This window comes from Pelodiscus sinensis, chromosome 6 (genome assembly GCF_052426305.1).
Source record: "Pelodiscus sinensis isolate ZL-2025 chromosome 6, ASM5242630v1, whole genome shotgun sequence".
Classification (NCBI taxonomy): domain Eukaryota; kingdom Metazoa; phylum Chordata; order Testudines; family Trionychidae; genus Pelodiscus; species Pelodiscus sinensis.
In genome coordinates, this window is record NC_143057.1 from 108,868,920 (window position 1) to 108,894,606 (window position 25,687).

Consider the following 25,687-nt stretch of genomic DNA (forward strand, 5'->3'; position numbering starts at 1 on the left):
TTTTGTAATTAGTGAGAAAATGAAGCCAAAGTGTTTTTACTAGGGTTTGGTTCTCTACAGTGAGGCACATACATCAAGTTGCACAGCTCAGCTCTAGCATTTAAAATGCTACATGAACTAGATCCCAGCAACCCTAGTAGCATTCAGTACTCTAGTCTACTAACAATCTAAACCTTGGAGATGCAAGGGAATGAAGCTTAGTTTTGTCACTGAAGCCTCAGGAAAAATCTCTTTTAAAAGGGACTTTGTTTTAGGTTCTAAAACATTAGGTTCAGTTGTATTGAGATGTATTTTGTCGCTCTGTTTTACTCTACAATCTATCACATACCCACGCCAAACTTTATTAAATACATATTAGTTACCAAAATTTATTATTTTTAAACTATGACAGTATTTTAATCCTTCATTAACAATTCCATTTACCCTTAATTCATACTAAACCGTAGTCACCTGGCTTTGTTTTTGAAATCAGATACCAAGAAGCTTTGCTGCACTTCTTGTGTGCAAAGTGGTCTTTCCCTAGACACATCTAATATCTGAATAGTACAGAAAAGTGTTTCATGGTTGATTTTTTTGGCTCATTTGAAGATCTATTTCCAAATCAACATAGTGCAAGTAAAATGTTACAATATGATTTAGCTGCTCTATAAAAACTATCACCCTTTTTACACTAAGCCAGGTAGGGAAATAAAATGTTAGAATTCTTCTTCAGCATGTTTGCATCGACAGTGTTTCAACTGTAGCAGCCTCTCCACGGTATCAGCAACAGTTCGTTCACCGTGCACCTTGTTATCTCGGGTACGGATATTCACCGTTCCACTTGCCTTCTCCTTTTCACCAACAACTAAACAAAGAAAAATCCACAGATTAAATTAACTTTTTGCCCAAGGGTTGGTTTAAAAAGAAAAAAGAATTAGGAAATTAGGAAAGAACACACTAAAGCTTCCCAAGACAAATGAATCCTACACTGCAGCCCCCTTTACCCCTTCCCCACACTCACAGCTACCTTATGGTAATTCTAGTACAGACTCTGAATAATGAAAGCCCCATGACTGACACTGCTTTTATTAACAACTCTGTGTTATATTTCAAGTGCCAGATTCTCATGTTTGATGCACAACAGCAAGATTCAGCTCCTGGGTACATGTGCATGGACTCATCAATGCATCAAGATATCAAAAGCAGCCTGAATCAGTGATCAGAATGTGGTTCTCCTGCTTTAGCATACACTTCACAATGAAGTTATTGAAAACCATTTAATGTGAACCAATCTCTTGACCTGTTGAATGAAAGGCACCAAGATATTTTTCCTGATGCAGTGTCATTGTGCCAAGTAACTAAAAAGCAATCTCTTCAGCTAACAAAGCAACAGAGATTTGCTCCATGGTGAGCAGTCATGTGCAGCTTAGAGGACGCGGTCTGAGAAGAAAACATGAGAATTAAAAAGGAATTTGCAGGCGTAGCCATAGTCTCTGCTTCACTCATTCCTGGGAAACTAGGTTAGACCAAATTTCAGTTGTATACATGAAAAATAAATCAGCTACTGCAGTATGTGACCACTACTCACTATTTCTTTACCTAATATAAAGTTATACTGTGCAAGCTGAGCATTTCTGATCTTCTTGTTTAGCGTACAGCCAGGATCTACATCCACATCGGACATTAATCCAGCATCATGGAATTGCTGTCTGACCTAAGTAATAAAAGGACAAAATATTTAAATCCTCAACCATGAGAGTATGTAGACTGACTGAAAGAAACCATTTGAGCTTTGAGAAACAAAAATTAATACTAGATATCTGATTTACTTTCATTCAGAGGCAGATGAATTTTGGCATTTCTCCTGGACCGGGTCCTCAAAAAAGTACACAGGGCACTGAAATATGGCAGAATGGCTCAGATAAAAAAAAATTAATGGAGATTGCCTATCTCCTAGAACTGGAAGGGACCTTGAAAGGTCATTGGGTCCAGTCCCCTGCCTTCACAGCAGGACCAAGTACTATCCCTGACAAATTTTTGCCCCAAATCCCTAAATAGCCTCCACAAGGATTGAACTCACAACCCCGGCTTTAGCAGGCCAATGCTCAAACCACTGAGCTACCCCTCCCACCATAATAATGCATGAGATCCTCACACACTAAACACTAAGCAATCCTAGTATAGGTTGAACCTCTCTAGTTCAGCAACATCCATGGTCCACATGATTTTAGTTACCCGGATGTCCATTTATCATGGGTGTTGCCAACTTTCCTGCTGTCCCACAGTTTGTTTACAGCCATCGGCCCTGGCTCTCAGTGTTCTGTGCTGATCTTTAGCTCTAACTTACCTCTAAATGTCTTCTAAGAGCCCGGTAAGCAATGGAAGTGTTGGTAATTCTGCCAGACAATAATGACCTCCTGTGGTTTAGCAAATTCTCTGTTTTGGCACTGGTCAAGTCCAGAGAGTGCCAGTCTAGAGCTGTTCAACCTGTACCCGGATTCAATAGTATGGATACACTACAAGATTTTAGCCATACTGCAGCCAGGAGAGCTACAGGTCTTTGTGATCAAATGATCATTTAAAAGTTTAGGCCTGATATGGATAGCCCTATGCAAATACAAAATTGGTATTTGCAAAAACGAGCTGCGGATATAAAGTGGACATACCCAAATTTGCAGGGTTCTAGATATGAGATTTGTATCCGCATTCACAAAAATGAGCCATGGATATCCGCATTGTATACTCGGGTATCCTCATGCATGGATGTAAAAGCAGATACCTGCAGATTTTACAGTGCTCTACTGATGAGTTTAAAGGAGATATACACAGAATGAGGTTTGCAATATTAAAATACTATTTACAACATACAAAGACCCCTGTCTTTTCTGCTCCATCATTACTCAAAATGCTTGTGGGCACTGGAGGTCTAAGTACAGTCAACTGCAGGAGTAGGATACAAAATGTTAAACATGTTTTCTCCATAGGTTTCCCTCTGGCTACAGAGCTGAGGAATTTCCTTTGCCTCCACAACCAGAAACATCCTCTTCAGCATCCATGTTTGTGGCTTGGATACCCAGAATCCAGACTAAATATTTATGTAAGATGATTAAGCTCCATTTAAAAGTTAAGCAGCTTAATTTATTATCAGAATACAACCAAACTTATTTACAACAGGAATTATAAAAATTCCTTCATAAAAACAAAGCCAATGACAATTAAGCATCTCAATTAAATCACAACTTTATCTTGGAACAAATGAATTCACCTTTTGTGCATATTCGTCACACGTTGGTCCCACCGGAACAACCATCACTTGCTGAGGAGACAGCCAGAGAGGCCTTTAGAAGGAAAACAATTGTAAATGGAGCATTTAGTAGTCTTCAATTGTATTAGACATACTTAATGCCCTCTTCCACCATCTAGAGTGCTCCCTCTCTGGCTGTACAATAAGCTCATTTTTCAAATTTACCATTTGCCTGCATAGTTTTCAGTCAGGATAGCAATCATTCTTTCCACAGATCCTAAGATGGCCCGGTGAATAATAACTGGCCTTTTCTTGTCATCACCATCATGGCTGTAAATTTAAAAAAAAAAAAAAAAAAAAATTTAATATACTTGTACTTGATAGGAAAAACAGACTGTGTAATTACTACACACTCCAGCATTTGTAGTCGTACTCACCTCACAAAGGTAAGGTTAAATCTGACCGGGAGCTGGAAATCTAACTGAATCGTAGCACACTGGTGGTATCGGCCAATGGCATCTTTAATTTTAATGTCAATCTTAGAAACAAAAATCAAATGTTTAGAAGAGATTTTCAAACATCTTCACATGGAGTGAAATCTATTATAGTGCTGAGGAACCATGCAAACCTCTATATATCATCTATGTCTCTCTTCAGCCCAAGGTAGGACAGAAATGGCTTAGCAGTCCTGGGTTGAGCCATCTAATAGAAATTAATACAGCAGGAGTTTCACCAATTCAAATTAAGTTTACACATTGATTCAAGGTCCTGAACTAATTTGGAGCTTTCTACTTCACTTTTCCTGGAGTTCCTATTGAATCTATTCAACTGTACATGGGAATAACTTTAAAAAGTCAACCTGAACAATTATCAAAACCAAGACTTCTGCAACCTGTAGCTGAAAAAATTCCAAGCCTATTAATTCAAACATTAGATAATCAAATGGTGTCAGTTTTACAGCTTCTTACATGCTAAAAAGCACACCTCTGTAAGTGAGGGCTGTCTATGTCAGTTGAGGGAAAGAGACCACTAAGCAATGAAGATCATATTCCTTTCCTTCAGATTGTCCAGCTTCATCAATGTAATTTGGCTTCCAGATCTGAAAGCATGCACTTTTTAAATGCAGGCTGCAATCCTAAAACTATCTAGTTGAAAGTTAAGCAAGTATTTGCAGGATCTGGGCTTTAATCATTGAGCAAATTGTCCCTCTTATTCTACTGTTCTAAAACTGAACAGGGGTAGAAAACCCTATCACTTAGTCTGTTTGCACATAAAGTCAAACTATTGAATTAGTTTAAGATGTTTTATTGAACAAAGTTCTTAGTGACCTTCAAAATCAGCGGATCAAAACAAAAAGTGATTTAATGTTTTTAATCTTTTTTGGCAAATAAATGTGTGTCATTTGTTCAAGTATTTGGATGGCAATCAATTTTTCTGGATGATTTATCAAATTTTATAGTTATTCATTAAAATTCTTAAAAAAAGTTTTCTGTTTGCTATTTTCTTTAGTTATCCAATCATAAACTAATAAAAAAAATGCACTTAGATTGAGGCTGGACTCCATGAAGAGCTGCGTCACTAACTTAAAGGTACAATTTTAAACCATTTTAGTTAAACCAGTGCAAAAGGCTATATATATAATTATTTCAATTTAGTTTAGACTGCTGGACACATGTTTAAGCTAAGAGAAAAAGTATTCACACAGGTGTAAGCAAGCATCAGAATAACCTGATTTAATTATGTGGGTTCAAGCTTGTAGGCAGACAATGGTGAACAACGAGCAGCTGCAGACACCAATAGTTTGCTAAAAAAGCCCATAAAGGTGAAAACTGAACAAATTATTTGGTGAATATTTATAAACAACATACGTTCGCAAATATATCAAATCAGTCTACTACTGAGCTGTGAATAGTAAATTAGGCTATGTTTACTGAATAGCTTATTCAAAACAAATATATTAACAAGTTGCACACAAATGATGTATGGAGCTTCTTTTTCTTTGCAAGAGATTTCAATACAATTCCTACTTCACTTCACCAGATTGTGTCTGAATTGTGAAATTATTTATGCAAGAAGAATAGAAAAACTATAGTAGACACAAAATTGCAAATACTAGAAAAAATATTTTACCTCAGATAATTGTTTTTTATATTCAAGTTTTAATTTATACACTAGCCATAAACAATTTTAATTGCTCCTTTTTAAAAAAAAAAAAAAGTTACTGATCAGAATATGTCCGATATAGTTAAAACCGTTTAATAAAAAAGGCACAATAGTGCCACCTTCTGTTCATGCTTCCAAATGAGTTATCTACTTTCTCATTACAATAATAAAAGTAATACAGGTTGAACCTTTTTGGTTTGGTAATATTTGTGGTCTGGCAGAACCACCGATGTCACTGAAGCAGAGAGCCCTGGAAGCTGGAATGGGGGTGAGAGAGGAGGAGCGGAGCCAGTCCAGGGTGCAGGAGCAAAGCCAGTCCAGGTGGCTGGCAGCCTGGAGCCTGGCTGGGGGGGAGGACCAAGAGTGGAGCTTGTCCGGCAGCCTAAGGACAGGGAGTCCAACCAGGGCCAGCAGTGGAGTTGATGGCCATGAGGGGAGCCTAGCCAGGAGGCTGGTGGCCCTGGGGGAGAGCCCAAGGCAGGCAGCAAAGCAATGGGAATTGACCTCCTCTGGTCCAGCAAACTCCCTTATTCAGGACCAGCTAGCTCCCAAGGGTGCCTTACCAGGGAGATCCAATCTGCACTAATTGTTTTGTCTGTGAAAAGCTGGGTTGATCTGATTAAATAGAAAAAAGTTCAGCACAAAACAGATTCTTGGAAGTTGTCGTATCTAACATGAAAACAACAAAGTCTCAAACTCATTAAGAGTTATCCATCAAGCTACATATAGGAAGGGGGGAAAAAAAATCACATCCCAGAAAAACATGTAACTCTAAACTGAGCCTCTTGAGACAAAATAAAGGACACAGGAATTTATTTCACAATGTTTGTTCTTTAGGGACAGACTTTGATGTACATGACTTGTCATTTCCCTTAGGAATACATTTTATTTATTATCCTCCCTCCCGGCCAATGCAGGATGCTTTAATGAAAAATTAAAATGACCCAAATGCACTTGAATGTACAAAGCTAGATCAAGGAGTTTGTAGGATGACTGAGATGGGGGGGGAGGAGGAAGGGGTAGACAAGTCTGCAGGGGAAATGGTTGGAAAAAAAACCCTACCACAACACTCTTTACTCCCTCTTCCTGATAATTAATATAATGAAGGCTGCTGTCTGCTACTAATCTTCATCAATGCCAATAATACATTCAGTTAATATAACATGAGGGTGACCAGATGAAATCTTACTTGTTTTCATGTCCTCATCTGAAACCATTTGACAGATCTTTTTCATACTCAGAACTGGGGTTTGTCAAGGGATAGATATATCCCAAACCTCTCTTAAAAGAGGTTACTTAATTTTTAATATGATTTTGAGAACCCAAAAACACTTTGGGTTTGGAGGATTTTATTTCTTTGAAGCTCTCTAAGGATCATTTCTAGTGCTATTCCACTGTCTATCCCACAAAAATTGTGTTAAAATACTATGGTGATGGAGGTGTTCTTAGCCCTCAATAGTTGTTGACACACTTAGGAAAGATATGAACATTACAATAATTTACTAACCTTAGGTCCATAGAAAGCTCCATCCCCAGGATTCAATTCCCACTTCTCGCCAAATTCATTGAGGCTGTTTTCAAGTTGCTGGAGAAAGAATATATATTTTTAGTAATTCACTTTGTATTTACTTAATTAGCCATGTTTTTTCTTGCACATAGTACAGTATCAGATCACACACAGAGATAGTGAATACTAGATCTTTCCCTACTTAATTGTCATTCATGCTCTAGTATAACTGGGGACCCACTCCTGCTTCTCTTACTTATGCAGCTGAATTCTGCAGTACTACGGTCATGATTAAGTTGCAGCTGGGCTCTTTGATGGTGGCTCAAAAAAAAAAAAAATTCACATCACACTCATGTTTGGAAAAAAAACCTATTTTACTTTTCCTCCTTTTCAAGTACCCACATCTTTTGAATCTTTCTTTAAAAAGAGTTCACATTTTCAATACATCATCCACCATGGTCTCCACATATTGGAAGCTATTACTATTAGCAGTGGCACAAAGAATTAAAAACAGCTCTACAAGCTAAAATGAGTACAGTCAGAGCTGTCCCCAGTCCTTTTCAAGGCCTAACCCTCTTCCCCTACCCCAACATTTCAGTTTCCCACTACTGGCATATACAGTTAACACTTCTATACCAGGCCATTAAAGTTACCAATTACCTTTTCAGCTTGATTCCACACTTCAATATCTCCAAGGAACTTTTCAGGACGAGTGGAGAGGTCCAATTTGAAGGAAAATCCAAACACACCATACACAGCTTGCAAGAACTCCAGACAGCTCTTTATCTCCTCTTCAATCTTTCCATGAAGACAAATTATATTTGTGGCTTTATGTTGTTTGCACTTTAACACATAATATCTTATTCAACAACATACTTTACCTGCTCCATAGCACAGAATATGTGAGCATCATCTTGTTGGAACCTCCGTACTCTAGTAAGTCCTGTAAGGGCTCCTGACAGCTCATTACGATGGAGAACTCCAAAATCAGCCAGCCGCAGCGGCAACTCACGCCACGATCTTGGTCGATGGTCAAACATAAGGCTGAAGGAAAAGGTTCATTATTAGAAATGTATTCACAATTAAACTAGTAAAGAGCACCAGTGTACATTCATATAAGTCAGATGCTAGCAATTTCACTAATGCTGACAGGTTGTAATACAGTACACCATCGAACTAAGAGAAAGCTTTGAGGGAAACCGTTTCAGAACTGCTTGGGAGAAAGACAGGGTTTTTCTCATAAGAATCACACACACATTAGTTCATATTAAAAGCTGGCTTTTTAAACCTCATCTATGAAATGGCAGTTTATATCCATTCTTCATTTTTTTCTTTATCTTCCCGGACTCTCAGGTGCTTAGCACATTCAGCAGTTTCTGCCATCCTGTGTGGGTCCGTTCAGGCTTCTGAATATCACATTAATGGATCTGGCTTTCCTCTACTGTTCTGCATAATGCTTCTCTAGGTTGTAGGCTGCCATCTTTTTCTCTCTCCAGATAGAGTCTATATTGCCACCCAACACTGTTTCCATTAAAAGTGACAAGCGTCTCTTAAATATGTCCATCATCATCATCCCACTATATTTGGTGTTTTAGATTAGTTTGCTCTACTTAGAATTTCTGATGTGACAAGAAACTCTTTTCAGTGGACTCTGAAGATCTTCAACGGGCATTTACTTTGGAATGAGTACACCTTCTCAATCTCTGCTCCATAAAAAACTAACTTTTTTTTTTTTTTTAAGAAATTCTAGAAATGCTTCATTCACTATAACAGCTACTTTTGGAACAAGGATGGCCGTATACTTTGTCCTTCATTTGTGGATAAATAAAGCAACTTCTAAAGCAGTGTCTTTTTTTCCACCATTAAGGGATGTGTTGAATTAAGCAAGACAATTCTGTCAGCTAAAATGAGGTAATCTAATTGTGCTTTATCATTTGTCCATAAAACTCCTCAGTTGTCTTCTGCAGTTACTTTCCTATTGGTTCATAACCTAGTATGACAAAGAATTTAGTCTGAAAGTAATCTAGAATAATTCTTTCATTGACTTGTTTCCTACCCAGTTCTTACTCTTCTTTTGTATTTTGACCCTGCAAATCTGTCAGGGATGGTACTTAGTCCTGCTGTGAGGGCAGGAGACTGTACTCAATGACCTTTCAAGGTCCCTTCCAGTTCTATGAGACAGATAGAATTGCTATGTCAGTATCATGTCTAGAATCCACATTCCTAGAGTCGATAACAGCCATATTTGTTTCTCTAAAGCAGAGGTTCTCAACCACTTTAGGCAGCATATGCAGCTCTCTGTGTTAAGTGGGTCACATCCATACAATATATACACTACTTGAGGTTGTATATTGACCCTGAGGATGTCACATGGGTGGCAGCTGTGGGCTAACTGCACAAGAAGCTGCCTGTGGGGTAAGAACCTCTGGTCTAAAATGTAATTTGTTTACACCAGTCCATCTGCACTCATGGATTTCAAGGACATCAAGATATCTATCCATTTCTTTAAATATCTGACCAATTTTAGTTGCTTCTTACACTGTTCTCACATTCCAAAAATCCAATTTTCATCATTGATCTGACCTTCAGCAAGAAACTTCTCAGGAAATGCATTTCCTTGCTTATCTGGCCAATGCCAATCATCTTCCTCACAATAAGTTGATACATTAAAAACTGGCACTGCCCCATAAACAAATACGTATTTCAGGCATACAATTTTGGGGGGATTAAAGGAGATAGTTTTGAAAATCTAGCCCTTGAAATAATTGGTTCATAGCATTCATAACTATAACTCAATGAATGTAGGCATTGTAGGCTGTATGGTCCTTAATTATCAGATTATTTCACACTTGATAGGGTTTCAACTTTGAGTACCTGGGTTGGGCACCTAAATAAGAAGCTTGTATGTAAGAGGTTCAGAGTACTCAAAACCATAACTGAAACAGAAATGTGTACATCCTGGCCTGGGCTAAAATTAACCCAAGTTCTAACTCCATAAGAAAGATACACAGCTGAACTGAAGGTATAATTTAAGAACGTGTCTCTGCACTACAGGCTCATGCATAACAGCTAGAAATTATAGTGATAGTACTAAAAATAAACTGTATTTTAAATATGCCAAAGTGCACCTTGCTTGAAAATCTTCATACATTTCAGGGGGGAAAATGAAAGAGAGCTAGCCCAAACAAATTAGCAATATTTGGTTAAACAGGTGCTATATAAATACCAGTGCCCTGGGCAGTTCATGGGCTTCAGAGCAAAGATTTCCTTCTCCACCTCAAATGAAAACATGTTTTCACTGTAATGCTGCCAGTGTCCTGATGTAATCCAGAGTTTGCTGTTGTAGATATTTGGAGTGACAACCTCCTGGAATCCTCGTTTTCGATACTCGCTCTGAAAGAACAGACCCAAGAAACAGAAGAGTTAATAAGGCAGGCTAGAATAGTAGTGCTCAACTTATGGCTTAAAGCTACATTTGTCTCTTTAGAATAGCATCTGCAGAAGTTGCGCTTCTGAAGCATACGAGACAATAGTGAGTTAAACAGGCAGAAGCCAAGATCCCTTCCCATTCTTTTGCAAAGGCCAGACAGAATGAAGACATGGGTGCTGGAGAATAAGATAGAAGAAATACGTTTCTCCATCCCAGCAACCAAAACAGCCATCAAGAATCAGTTTTCATTTATCAGACACAAAATAATGAGCAAAGCCTTGTGATAATCCACTGCAGCATTTGCACTCTAGTATAGTACAGAAATATAACATGGTGCAGTGGCAATGCAAATATCATGGCACAATGTCAGGATGTTTTTCCCCTCCACCTCTTTTGTTTTCTTACCCGGCAAACTCTGCCAGGTTAAATCCAATAACCTATTAAACAAACATGCTGTGTGCAACTGTTCGTGTGTTTGTTTTAAAGCATGACACACACAAATATTTACAACTAATCCCAATTATATCACTATACAACTATTTCCTTTTTAATTCCTTGTCTAGAAATCTTTTAAAATACAAAGGGGCAGGGAGAGATCCAAAGAAATTAACAACTTACCTTGATGAACTGAATTAATGTGTTATAGATGTAAGCTCCCTTTGGCAAGAAAAAACAACTGCCAGGACTGAGCTCATGGAAGAAATAGAGTTCTTGGTCCTGTAGAAAAACATGAATACATCTTAATTTTATCTGATGTGTTTAGATTTCTGATCATGTTCCTTTCTTCTCTCCACGTTACAGCTAAAGCCAGGCCTAAAATGTTAGTTCTCACTGCACATCACTAATTAAACCACAATTTCATTTTTTAAAAGTTAACATACTGTACTGACACACAGAAGATCTGATATAGTTCCCTGTATAAATATCCCCTATCATGAGGATTAGTTTAAGATTGGTGTCCAGTTTCCTATTTAATATGGATGCTCCTAGATACACCTGTCATACCACATATCTGTGCGTGATGGCTTGTTAACTATACCCGAGGTGGTTTATCTGTTCTGCTTTCACCACTAACAATAACAAGTCCTACTGTGACATTTTACAATTCCAAAGCACTGTGCAAACCATTAATTAGTAAGCCGAACCCTTGCTAGATTGTGTTCCTGCTTTAATGCAGGAGATTTTAAAGAGTTGCCATCTCCTTTCTCCAAACAAAAAAAGCAGGCCCTGTAATGGTCTATTTAGGAGTCTGTTAATCACTGGTCTAAAAAAATGCATTTTCATTATGATTGTTTTATTTACTGGCTTTAAGAGACCCTATAAAAGCTATAAGAACCCCTAATAGGGCAACCTTCCTCTTCAGATTTAATTTAGTGCTGTGTTGAAGCCCATCACTGGTTACAGATATTCTGCTTTCTCCAATTTTGTACATAGTTATTCCATAGAGGACAGATATCAACTTGTCTAGATTTGTTATGTTTTGTTAATCAGCCAAAAACTCTTTAAAAGATGCTTCTTTTGTCTACAGTCCATTGTAGTAGTTTTCGTGCTCTGTTTTGAAGAGGATGATCATTCAATTATGCAGCATGTCCCTATATGTTCTGTGAATTACATCACATCTGGAAATACTAGCAGATAGGGTCCGTCTTTCACATGCCCTTTTATTCACTGTGTCACCTCTAGGCAGAATTTTAAAAGTAAATTACCAGCAAGTGTATCTTACCCGCCCAATCTTTCTGTGATCTCGATTTTTAGCCTCCTCCTGAAACTTCTCCCAGTCCTTTAACATTTTAACATCTGGGAATGAAATTCCATAAAGCCTTTGGAGTGTTTCCATATCAGATTTGCCTTCCCAATATGTTGAGGAATTCTGAAGACAGACAAAATGGAACAGCAGAATAATGTGGACAACAGCACCCTTATGACTGCAACTGTACAAGCTCTGTAATATAGTCTTTAAAGGCATGCAATAATTAAAAACTGGTCAGTTAAAAAAATGAAACAGATAAAAGCACTATGTAAAATGAATACAACCCTGTATACAGAAATCTTAGTTTTTTAATCATGATGAAAGCTAATTGTACACAGTCTATACTATTATAAAAGGAGAGGCATCCATCATGCCATCTGTCATAGTACCAGACTTCTCCCGAGACTCCTCTGCCTCTGGCAGGTCCCAAGGTGCCAGCCAGACGGGAAGGTGCAAAGCAGGCACTTTGTGCACCTTTGCCCACCATGTTACTGAAGACCAACCAACCACCACCAGGTAATGGCACGCGCCCTGCACACCGCAACCTTCACATCGCTCCCATGTCATGGCCCAGCCCATTTCACCAGCCCTGAGTGCGCCAAGACCCGGGTGGGGTTGCTCTGCTGCGCAGCCAGTGGGCTCGGGGGAGACTTGCACTGAAATGGAGTCCAAGAGGCCCCTTTCCCCAAACAACCACCAGAATCTAGCTGCCCCGCCCCCAGTGCAAGCCTGCCTCCTTCCCTCGCCCCCCAAGCAGCCTGTTAAATACCTGAGTCAGCCCCTCGATGCTGCCCTGTGCCCGCAAACCCGGCCCTGAAATACCTCACTCCCCTCCCGCACCGTGACCCTGAAATCCTCCCTCTTCCCCACTCAGACTGGTTCAGCTAAGTTAGAGGTCCATGTGCCGAGTGTAGAATAGAGGCCGTGCATTGCCAGGAGTGCAGGGAGTCCAGCCAATGGGTCCAGACAGGCTGGCCAGGATCCAGCCCGCCAGCACCCAGATGACGGACTCCAGTAGCTCCATGGCACCCTCTGGCAGGTGAGAGTGCATGGCGCACGCAGGCACCACAAGGTGGGAGGGGAGTAGAGGGGACATGGCCATTGCAGTAGTGGGTCCTTCATGGGCAAGATGGCAGCCAGGTCTGCTTTTGCCTCCCGCACCAGGCCAACCTGAGTGTATGTCTACCATCACAACGGGATGGATAATGCCAGTAAAAATAAAAGATCAGATTCTTCACTGCAGCAAAGATGCACAAAACACAAATCTACTGGAGGTGTGTAAAAAAAAAAAAAGTGATTTAAAGATCTCTTTTGCTGCCGTTTATCTGGGTGTGATTCTATGCATGGCCAGTCCCATCTGGCTGCTCCAATTTACAATAAGCTGCAAAGGGAAGTTACAAGAGGCAAAAATTGTAAACCAGAATTGGCATAGTTTATGACGTACCTGGATAAACCTCTTATCTTGAGCCATGTTCCCTCTCCTGCTATTCTATCAGCAGTCAGTGTAGGCCGAGGCCTGCATAATTTAACTGCACTACTGGAATATCACTCTTATAGTAGGATGATCCTTCCTCAGATGGGCTAATCTTAGTTTATGGTCAGATTATACCACAGATTGAACTTCTGTGGTCTGGGACTCTCTGGTCTGACAGGACCACGGCTATTCCCGGAAAAGGGAGCCCCAGTGGCAGCAGCTGCCAGCAGCTGGGAGCAAAGCTGGCTGCTGGGGCTTCCGGAGTTTGAGGGGCTGGCAGGGCCGCCAGAGCTCATTGGGTCCAATGGCCAGGGAGAGGAGCCCAGCAGGGAGGATAGTGTCCCACCCTCCCCTGATCTCCCACCCCATATCTAGCAAAATCCCTTATCCAGGAGTTGTCAGGTCCTGAGGGGCCAGACCATAGAAGTCCAACCTGTAGCTATGCAGCATGAAGTGCCATACCCCTGACTTCCAGAGATTTGGCCCAAGATGTCTATCGATAAATTTTTGTTTAAAATTATGCATAGAATCTCAATGTTTACCTTATGGATTTTTAATGCTTTTATCTTGCCAGTATGTCTGACATGGGGACCTCTGCACAGATCTATCAAGGGACCACATCTGTCAAAATGCAAACAAAGACTCAGTTAGCTCACATTACATTAGTAATGTTGGTTACTCGTGACAGACACTTCATTGAGCATGCATGTATATATTTTACCTGTACACTGTAGTAGTTGGAGTGTTGACTTTTTCATTCAAGATCCGACACTTGAACTTATTATACTGAGAAGGAATATAATGGTAGAGTCCATGTTAATTCTTCACAACTTGAAACGGCAATTCAAATCTCGAGAATTTTTATATGCTATTGCCAATGTGGGAAATAATCTATTCTACTAATTTAAAAGAATGCTTCAATGCATGCATCTGAACAAACTAATTCCTCTCTTCCTCTCCCCCTTCCCTACCCCCGATGGGAGAGTATCCTAAGGAATGGAATATAGCGATTAAAAGATCAGGAACAACTTTTTGTTGCACTCAAGTGTTTGTGTGTGGTCTGCTATACAGGGTAGACCTTCACAAAGAGATATAATTTCCATTTTGCTCTCACTGGAACAATATGGGCTCAGCTTGATTTCTACAGCTAGGGGTATTCTTTAAAAAAAAAAAACAAGTACTTCTCAGTCTAAATTCTAAGATGGGCGCTGAACACATGCATCTCCCATATTATTCTCTCACTCATTTGCACAGAATGGTGTGATATGTAACTTTTATCAGCATCAGTTTTGGATGGACACTTAGGAACAAGTGCACCACATTCTTGGGCAGACTGCAACAGAAAGTCTATTTTTTTTAAACAGCGGAGTAATAGACTTCTAAAAGAAATGAAGGTTTAGAAACAAGAACATGACCAACATTATACCAATTCTAAACAATATAACACACTTAGGGACAAATGACAAAATCACTTCCAAACAATGAGACTTGATAGCAAATTTCCAAAGGCGAGAACACATACTGGCTGTGCCAAATAAAACTGTGTAGATTCTCAAAGTGTAACTAGGATTTCTGGATAACCATTCCCAGAGAATAGTTATCAGTGGTTCACAGTCAAACTGGAAGGGCATATCAAGTGGGATAGAGAATACTCTTATATAAAGTTAGCAGACAATACCAAGTGCTTTGAAGGATAGGATTATCATTCAATTTAAACTGGAGAAATGAGCTAAAAGCAGTGGTTCCCAACCTGTGGGCTGTGGACTCCTGGTGGTCCAGGATAGTACTGCAGGGGATCTGTGGAAAGTTTTAAAATAAGGATCTTATTTTTCTTTTCCTTTCCTTACTTTTCTTTTTTTCTACCCCCATGGAGGACAGTCTGTGAAATTTTAATAGGTTGAAAAGGGGTCCATATGCTCACAAAGATTGGGAACCATTAGTCTAAAGTAAATTCAATAAGAGACAAAATGGGAAATGATGCCCAAAGAGTATTGCAAAAAGAGATCTGGGGATCATAGTGGATCACAGCCTAAATGAGTCAACAGTGTAACACTGTTGCAAAAATCCTAAACATCACTCCAGGTTATATTTGCCACAGTGTTCTATGCAGAATATGAGAGGTAATTCCTCTATTCTACTCTTCGGTGATTAGGCCTGAACTGGAGTACAGTAGTGTGTCCAATTCTGAGCACCACGTTTCAGGAAAGAAGAACTGGAGAAAGTCCAGAGAATAGCAACAAAAATGATTAAAGGTATGAAAAACATGGAAAAAAAATTGTGAAAAAAGGGTCTGTTTAGTCTGGAGAAGAGAAGACTCGAGGGCGGGGGGGGGGGGGGAGAAATAAGATAATTTTTTTACAGCATCTGATATCTGCAAATCCATCATTTACTGTCACCAGTGTTTTACATTCTCAAGGAGTCATAGTACCATCCAATTCATATTCACAACAGCCACAAACTATTATGCTCATCTTGCAAAAAGGGAAACAAAGCAACAGAAAGACAACATGCTCAGTAAGTCAGTGGAAGAACCAGATTAGAAGTCTGGTGTTTCAGGAACAGAATCCCATGATTACCTTTCATTCAGAAAGTGAAAAGCTTGTGTGTGCACTCACCTTTATTAAATATCCCAAGTAAAGCCACATTAAAACCTACACACTTGGAAGTATTCTGTCAACTTGCTGCACACAACGTCAGCAGTGCATCTTTCACCAATGCTAATAGCAGATGCACAGCTTACATTTCACACACTTACTGTGCAGCTAGAGTAAATATGAAACAGTCTAAAACAATCTACCTTAAACATTTCAAGTAGAGTTTCCTTCTTAATTTCCAGTCTTTCAAATGGTTGTTTTTCCTTCATGATCTTCTTGCATAAGGCCTCCAAAGCAGAGAAATCATTACTGGATACGCCTCTACAACAGACACATGTATTCTGCATTATCTCTTACTAGTAATCTCTTTGGTGGTTCCACCTCCACAACATAGCAGCATATGAACTAGAGTCACCATAATGAGGGAAACAATTTTCACCAGAAAACGTGCTGTTCAGAGCACTTTGCCCCAGGAGCTAGGAGAAGCAGGAATTAGATTGTGTCAGAGGGGTAGCTGCGTTAGTCTGAATCTGCAAAAGTGGCGAGGAGTCCTATGGCACCTTAGAGTCCTATGGCACCTTATAGGCTAACCGAGGTGTTGCAGCTGACGAAGTGGGTCTTTGCTCACGAAAGTTTATGCTCCAACACTTTGGTTAGTCTATAAGGTGCCACAGGACTCCTCGTCGCTTTTGCAGGAATTAGATTGTGACTCCATGCCTGCTCGTGGGGCAGCACACCAATCCACTGCCCTTTTCTTGATCTGGATTGGAAGGTTACAATACAGCCTCGTGGAAGTGAAAAGAAAGAACTTACCCATCCTGAAGGTACATGTCGTAATAAAATCCATTTTCTATTGGTGGGCCATAGCACAAACATCCACCATAGATTCGCTCCATAGCTTCACCCATTATGTGAGCACTTGAGTGCCAGTATACCTAACAAGAAGAATTAAAAGGGGCCCAGCTTGAGCAATTCTGTACAAAGCATTTCAAGATCCTCTGAAATCCATACAGAAGTCTTACAATGATTTGTTTTTATAGATACTTGAAGGGAAGATTTATTATTAGAGCCAATTATATAGTGGGAAATGAGTCACATATTTTGCCAAATACCCCAAAAAATCATGAGTAACTACCTAACAAATTATACTTGATGATCTTTATAGTCTGTTAAGTTTTGAAAAAATTTCACAATAGTTCTCTCAAACAGCGGGTAGGGTGCGGAAAGAAAAATTCACTTAGTTGCACAAACTTTAATTGACTAGCCTCATTTACTATCTTCATAGATCATCTATTATAAAACAGCACCAATGGAATGGTAATGCAGGCTGGTATCCACGAAGGGATTTAGGTGCTGCAACGCTGACTATCACAACACCTGGCTATTGGTTCCTAGAAAAAAATCATAAGAAACTACACTGTGATCCATTAGGGATGTAAAATCCCATTTAATCAGTTAACTAGTTAAACATTATGTTTAACTGGTTTAGGTTTATAATCTACATAGCCAAGTTAGATGTCTAGGGTCCGGAGAGAGACAGGCCCCTTAGAATGTGACCCATAAAATTCAGCACTCTTGGCTAGCTTGGGCGGCTTAAAGCCAAGAGGAGATGCCAATGACAGGGATATTTGCCAAGTCCAGCCCCTTTCTCAGAGATGGCAACTAAAGTCCCTGCTGCAAGGACGCGTCAGTCTTTGCTTCTTATCTAGGTGGCTGGTTCCCATTTCTGGAGAGTCAGGCAGTTTGGACAGCTAGGCTGCTTCGTACAGAAACGAGTTAAGTCCCTGCCTAAATCTACACAAAAAGGCCAAAAGAGGAGGTGGTGGTGTTACCACCTGCGGTGTATGCCTTTTAGCCCAGTGATAGAGCACTCACCTGGGATATGGGAGACCAGGTTCAATTCCCCTGAAGAGCTACAGAAGAGATTGGCAACCTATGCACGTGAGCTGATTTTCTTTGGCATGCAAGGCGGAAGCTCAGCCCCACTCATCCTCCCCATGAAGCCAGGAGCTTGCGCCAGTGTTCCCTTAACACGTGCGCATATGCGGCAATGCACAAAAAATTCTAATCTAAGCCCGTCCACCTCCACAGCAGCACTCACTTTCCTCCTGCTCCTGGAAGGTGAGTGTCTTGGCTGCTGCCGCTGGCGGGGACAGCCTGGGGTCACATTGGGGGGCGGCTGCTCAGGCAGTTGCTCTGGCAGCCAGGCCCATGGTGGGGGCTGGCTGCTGCTGGGCTGAGGCCACATTGTGGGACGGCTGCCCCCAGTATTTTGGACCTAGAACACGTGGCGGGTTGATGCCGGGGGGTTGAAGCCACAAACAGGCGGGTTGCTGCCGGAGGTGGGTTGAAGCTGTGAATGGGCAGGTTTCTACTGGAGGGGGAATTTGAAGCCACAAGCAGGGGGCTGCTACCACTGGGGATCGGAGTGGTGGGTGGGCTAGCGTATTGGACACAGGGACAGGCCCATGGCCACATTGAGGGTTGGCGGCTCAGACAGCCTCTCTGGCGTGCTGTAGGTTGCTGAATCCTGACTCAGAGGCGTGTGAGCTGCTTAAAAGTATCAAACCATGAGCCTGAGATCAGAGAACTCAGCAAGGCAAAGGAAGGCCAAGGATCACACTAAACGGTAAGATCTGCATCTTAATTTATTTATTAATGAACTGCTATAAGTAGGAGTATTAGTGACTTTAAAAAGTATCACTGGCACTCTGACCCATAAACAGAAGTAAGTTAAATCTCGGCACGCCTCTTCTGAAAAGTTGCTGATCCCCTAATTTAGAGGCTTTTTCTTGCCATGAGAGTCCTAATATAGTCTTAATTACTGCAACTGCTATTAATGCATGCCAGCATGCATATATCTGTAGTAGCACATCATACTTTAAGTAGTTGGTAGAAAATAAGGGATGTATAACACTATGATTTTCATTCTTTATGCCATTAAAGGTAGTAATGCTAACTGAGGACAAGTTCAATGTAGATTTCAAGTGTGTCATTCAAGAGAGGGAAGAATCAGTTTAGTGGAAGATACTTACTGCTTGAGCAGCTTCATCATCAAACTTGAGCAGTTCCAGGGTACAGTCTTCCTCCAACGGACGATCTAGATCCCAAACCACTTTGTTCACTTTAGCAATAACAGTGTTGTCAGCCAAGCCTTGACTATCCAAAAATAAAACTTATGTCAACTACAGGAATCAAAACATTGAGACACTCTCCCACATTGCTACTCTGCCCAGTCAGGGTCATATTTTCAAGACTACTTAGCGACGACTTAACTTTGCTTCCACTGACGTCAGTGGAAGAACAAGGGAAGCACAAAGTCAGACCAACACTACACATTTAAGAAAATCTCACACAGCGTGTTAATTTGTTTTACTGGGGAGGAGGCTGTATGCTGAGGTGTGTGTGAAGAGCAGGAAGAAAATATATGTTGTTCATTTTGCAAATTTCCCAGTGTAAAGTATTCTAACATTTGACTTAGGGCAGAACTTGCAGAATATGCTAATAGGATCCTTCTGCAATAGGAGATTCAGCCTCTTTTAAGCAAGTACCTGAATAAGGACAGATTTTTTTAAACTTCCTGTAAGTCTGACTTTTACATTTTGTCCCAACTAACTGAAAAAAGAAAACCCAATTCTTAAAGATGATAAAATTTGGCATTCACTTGAAACTTAAACTGAAAATTATTAAATACTTGAGCAGGTCACTGGTTCAGACAGATTGACTGCAAAAGTGGAAGCATACCATGAGTGTTTCTGAAGCACTTCCCTTAGAGCTGAACAAGTCTCCAAGACGACCTAATCTTTATTAAGTTTATTTCACTTCAACTGTATTGGAAATTACTTGATGTCTAAGAAACATACCAATATTGTTCAGAAACATCCACTGATACCAACTCATTCTGAGCTTACTAAACACTAAATGAACATAGGTAAAATCTTTATAAAATATAGCTAAAAATATAGCTTGAGACCAAATTTTCAGAGATCATCTCTTGACAGATGAATAATTGTGCAAACAGCACATGCATTAATTGCCAGCCTTAAATATATACCAAGAAAGAAGTTTCAAGTAAAGTGAGTAACCTAACCAAAAATACGGTTCGTATTTCTCTGCTAAAGTTTAAAATCTCATTTTCATTATTTTAATTTTGAGCATCAAACTGGGACCACAATGTTTTCCAAGATGCCTATTATATTGCCTCAAACGTTCTATTGTAGTTTTACCATTCGATAACACAAAGGTTGGGTAGTGCTCTTCTTAATGTGTGCCACATATATATAGGAAAACTAGAAGATTTACTCAGCATTGCTCAGGTCCTTAACTCAATTTGTTTTTTGGAAAATAAAATGAAATGAACATGTTTCATTTAAATCATTGCTCTGGGATGGGGCTGGGATGAGGGGTCCAGTATGTGGGCTGCCTTGGGGAAGAGAGGATTACCCCAGCCTTCTTTCACCTCAGCATTTTGAGGTCTCATGAGAAGTGCCTCTCCGTGACCATGGCAGCTCCAGCAGGCACAACCACGGGGAGGGGTGCAGCTGGGACAGGTCCAGATTCATCTGCCTCCTGCGCTCCCCAGCCAGAATGAGGAATGCAGTAAGCTGGGCACTTTCCTTTTGCTCCCTGATGAAGGGGACCATCCAGCAATGTCCCCATACAAATCAGGGGGTGGAGGGGAGCTCAGCTCACACCTCTGCCCTCCCTAAAGGGCTGGGGCAGCCACCCCCTTTCATCTTTTCACCTGCCTGGTGATCCTGTCTCTTTTCTATATGGTTTTCTGAGAAGCAATCCTATTCCAGGCACACCCCATTTTCCTGACACAACTAGATCCTTACCTATGATAAGAGGACGTTGTATACCAAATTTGATATCCTAGCTCTTACTATTTAGGAGTTCTTGAATAGCCAGACTCTCTCTAATATATAGCTGATAATTAAATTAAGATATTTTTATGATCAACTCCTATTGAAATTTACAGACTTGTCCCCACATGTCAATGCAGGATAGTTTAAATTATGTGATGCGCTAGCAACCAATCATGCAAACATTTAATACATGTGAGTAATATTACTCATGTGCTTGATTTGTTTCCAACTCAACAAGTGTACTCACTTAGTAAAAGTTACTCTCATATTTATGTACCTACAGGATCCAGCACAAGTAATGTTTTAATTTTAGAAATAGCATCTTCATAAGGCAAAGAATTAAGTTTTGAAATGAGAAAGCTGTTTAGTTTGAATCTACTATATATTTGACAGAGTTTGTCTCTGAGCAAGTGAGTCTATCTGTTCAAAGACTCCTCCTAAATGGTAAGAGCTAGGACCACTAAAATTGGTATATAGCTTCCTCTTGACATAACTTAAAGCAAGGTAAGGGTTTGGTTGTGCCAGGACAATGGATGTGCCTGGAATGCGATTGTTCTTCATAACACAGAAAGGGAGGGGCTGCTAGCAGGAATATTTATAGTGTAATGACCACAGGGAGGAAACAAGGGACCAGAGATGGGGACCAGGACAGCTATAAGCCCATTGGGACAGCAGGAGGAAGAAGTAAGCCTCCCACCCACTTCTGGCTAGCACAGTCCCCGCCGTGGCCAGTCCTGGGAACCTGAACCCCAGGCACATGGCCTGAGTTGGCTCCTGTGCTTTCCCACCGCCAGCCCTGAGCCCCTTCTGACCCCCCCAACTTTGAGTCCTGAACCCCTGACACCTTCACAATCCCCTGCCCTGCACCCCCACACATCCCCAAGCTCCTGCCCTGAAGGACCCAAGGAATGTTAGGTAAATCTTCTGGTTTATAATAAAAACAAGATAGCCTTGAAGAAAATTAAGTTGTATTAAGAAATAAATAACCCACCATGCTAAGGACTATAAAAGAACACATATGCAATTTGCAGTAGCTGTTTCTGAAAGTGATAGCATAGATCATAGAAGTCAGTCATACCTAATTCCACAAGCAACTTGATAGGGAGTGGTCTTCCAGGATTCAGCATCAACCTGCTTGCCATCAGGTAATGTGACTTTAATGGGTTTACTGTCTTTTGCAGCTTTTTCTGCTAGAAGTGCATTATGTTCTGCTTTAAGTTTATGATACATCTCTAGGCGCTGATCGATATATTCAGGCCAAGGATTCAGCTACACATAAAAGAATGGATGGAAGGAGAAGTATTTATCAAAGACTTCCAGTTCTAATGTAAAATAAACTTGAAAATTAAGCAAAGGAGGTACATTTTCTGGAATCAGAATGTAATTGATTTTCAATGGACCAAGGAATCTAAGTCACTTGGGCCTGGGCGCTTATGACAGTTTTCCAAAGGAAGAGGGGCCAGGCTAGTTTCTTAGCAAAAAAAAAAAAAAAAAAAAAAACAGTTAATGCACTGCAACAACAGTTTGAGATGGGCAAATTCTAACAGAGCTTAAAATATGCTGGAAAAAAAGACTGACATTATCATCACAGTAATAAATGAGAGCATGGGAAGAGTCTAAGAGCACAATGCTGCAAAATTACAAGCATAAAACTTTTATACTTAAATATGCCAAGATCTCCTACTTTTGCCTCCTAGAAGTACAAATTCTGACAACCTTATAATAAATCAATCCTTCTAACATCCCAGCTAACCTGTATTGACACTCCATCTTCTCCGTCCATCTTTACTTCCTTCCTTCTTCCATTTAACCTATTACCGACACTTTAACCTATTACCGACAGCGGGGATCCTCAGGAGTACAGGATCTGCCGAAAAAGCTCCCCGCTGTCGCGGCTAGACTTTACTTTCACTTTCAAAAGGGCGCTTGATTGGCACAGCACCCGAACATGAGTATGCAAATGAAGCCCAGGATATTTGAAGCCCAGACTCATTTGCACTTTCGAAGTGCTTGATTTGCATCCCTCTGTCTGCAGAAGGATGCAGTCTAGATGTAGCCTAGGTGTAGTGCACTGATGTCTTTGGTTTTTCATTCAGCAATGAAATTAAACTATTTAAAAACATATAAATGAACTGGAAATTCACCTCTGTGCAGCCTCCATCACCAGACCCTTCTTTGGTTTTCTTCTTTCCCCCTTCCTTCTTCTCTTCCCCAGCATGTATCTAAAAAAAAAAAAAAAAAAAAAAAAAAAGGTAAAATAAACTAATTTTATTGTACTCATCTTTCTCGAGATCACGTTTTTACAGGTTGGACCTCCCTTGTCCAACCCCCTCAGGACTTGACCCATCCCGAATGAGGGAATTTGCAGGATATGGGGAGATCCCTTGCCAATGGCCTCTCAGGACGCTCCCGCTCCCTGAAGTTGGCTCCGCGCCAGCCCCACTGCCACTGGGCTCCAGCCTGCAGGCCTTGGACATGGGCTCCCGCCTGCTGGAGCTCCCCAGGATGGAGCTCCCCAGCATCCACAGTCCTGCTTCTTCCCCGCCTTACTGAGGATCCCTACCTGGGACAAGGTTTGCCTATCCTGCTGCTGCCCTGCTGGCCAGGGCTTCCTGGGGACAGGGTTTGCCGGCTGGCCCACTTTTGCCACTCACCGGTCCCGTTACTGCTCTGTCCAGCCAGGGCTCCCCGGGACAGAGCTGTCTAGCCTCTGTGGCCCTGTTTCTCCCCTGCCCGCCAGGGGATCCACGCCAGGGATGGGGTTCATCGGTCCTGCTGCTGCCCCGGGGATGGAGGTCCCCAGCGTCCGTGGACATGCTTCGCTCCCACCTGACCGGGGCTCCCCAAGGATAAGGTTCACACTACAGATGTTAAATATCAGTTAACTGACTAATCGAGTAACCTCGTGCATTCTTATTGGTTAGTCGACTATTCTATAGTCCCTGGGGGCGGGCCAGCAGCAGCGCAGGGTGCCAGGCAGGAGTTAGTCCATGAGAGGAGCCAGTTTAAAAACCCAAAACACCCAGCTCCTCTTGCACACCAGCTGCTTGACATCCTGTGCTGCTGCCTCTGATAAAAAAACAGCAATCCGGGGTGGCAGGTGAGCTCCCAAACCCAGCGCAAACTGGAACTAAGCCCGACTGCTTGCCCGCCTGGCTCCTAATACACTTTAAATGCAGAGCCACAGCGGGGGTAGGTCCTGGACCCAGCGTGAGCCAGAACTAAGCCGGGCTGCTGGCCAGACTACTAAAAATTTAGTGGCTGGGGGGGGAAGAGGGGAATGCACGTAGTATATAGCATTAACTTATAAGCTTTTGCTTATCGGCTAGTTGACTACACTACTTCCTTTTTCTATACCCCGTAAAACACCTTGCTTATAGTTCTATGCTTTTTTTAAAGTCAGAGCTGTCCAGAGCTTAAAGTTGAACGTGGTGCATCCCATCACATTTAAATCACGGATTAAGAACCGGTAATTTAATGAGGAAAGTGAAACAACATTGGAAGAAAGGATAAAAACAGACAAGATAGTATCAGAGGGGTAGCTGTGTTAGTCTGAATCTGCAAAAGCGGCGAGGAGTCCTGTGAAACCACAGGCGCCACATGCATCTGACGAAGTGGGTCTTTGCCCACGAAAGCTTATGCTCCAACACTTCAGTTAGTCTATAAGGTGCCACAGGACTCCTCGCCGCTTTAACAGAGAAGATAGTTACTTGGTGGTTCGGTATATGCTGGTCATTTCCTGCATGCGCTTTCTGGCACTGTTTCAGTTTCTTTTTTGAGTTCATCTGGCCAGATCCTGCATCAGATCAGTGCAGCCCTTGTGCCTGCACCGAGCCCCATGGACTTTATGGGGAACCAGGGCAGGAGAAGGGCAATTTAGACTGCCAGCTCTGCAGTGCGGGAAGCAGGGGGGCTGGCACAATGTGTACAGTGGGGGTGCTGAGAGTCACCGAACCAGCTGTACACCTTGAGTACAATGGAAACCACTGCAAGCCTCGGGATGCTGTAGCACTATCCCCCCAATCACACACCCCTCTTTGCAGCCCCTATGGCAGGAGAAGGGAGCGCTGTGGGGGGGACACCCGCCCCGCTGGCGCTGCCAGACCGCACGCACCCAGCCACCCCAAAGGGCCGGCGAGGCTAAGACACCCGGCTGGAGCTAGAGGGCAACCGGCCACGGGGCCGGGTGGGGAGCAGAGGGGAGCAGCCAGTGTGTGACCCGGCCCCAAGGCGCAGGGGCTTTTCGGCCCCGGTTCAAACCCAGCCCCAGGCCGGAGGGGCCGCGTGGAGAGCCCCGGAGACCGGCGCGGCGCTCACCTGGCTCCCGGCCCCCGCCATGCCGCTGCCCGCACTCGCTCCGCACGCAGGCCCAGCCGGCTCCGGCAGCTGATGCAACTGGGGGCGCGGCTGGTCCCGCCCCCGGCCGCGGGCGGAGTTAGCAGCGCTGGGCCCCGCCTGGCTGGGCGCCGAGCGGGGACAGGGCCTGTCAAAGGGCGGGGCCCTCGCTCCGCCCGGCCTGACGTGAGACCAGTGAGCTCCGCCGCGGGCGGCCCAGGACCAGCCCTCTGCCGCCTGGAGCGCGGCCCCGCCCTGCCGCGGGTGGGCCCGAGCGAGGAGCCGATGACCCGCAGGGAGCGTCTAGGGAGGATTGACTAGCCCACGTCGGCGGCCCTGCAAC

General features: G+C 42.2%; 1 protein-coding gene across 1 annotated transcript; it reads right to left on the reverse strand.

Annotated features, from left to right (window-relative positions):
* Window positions 1-348: 348 nt before the first annotated feature.
* TARS1 (threonyl-tRNA synthetase 1) lies at window positions 349-25,687 on the reverse strand. Its single transcript, XM_075932588.2, has 19 exons — window positions 25,327-25,687; window positions 23,154-23,231; window positions 22,088-22,278; window positions 19,177-19,300; window positions 16,955-17,076; window positions 16,345-16,462; window positions 14,269-14,333; window positions 14,090-14,168; window positions 12,047-12,193; window positions 10,942-11,040; window positions 10,120-10,286; window positions 7,775-7,937; window positions 7,554-7,691; window positions 6,894-6,971; window positions 3,661-3,761; window positions 3,449-3,553; window positions 3,245-3,317; window positions 1,579-1,693; window positions 349-844 (listed from the first exon to the last, which is right to left on the reverse strand). The coding sequence occupies exons 1-19, from the start codon at window positions 25,345-25,347 to the stop codon at window positions 696-698; spliced, it is 2,133 nt and encodes a 710-aa protein (XP_075788703.2). The 5' UTR covers window positions 25,348-25,687; the 3' UTR covers window positions 349-695.

Coding starts and splice junctions, on each gene's coding strand:
- TARS1 (XM_075932588.2), bottom strand. CDS start 25,347: ATGGCGGGGGCCGGGAGCCAG. Junction 7,692..7,774: donor TATTCTGTGCTATGGAGCAG/GTAAAGTATGTT, acceptor CTTCATGGAAAG/ATTGAAGAGGAGATAAAGAG. Junction 1,694..3,244: donor GTGACGAATATGCACAAAAG/GTGAATTCATTT, acceptor TTTATTACTTAG/GTCAGACAGCAATTCCATGA.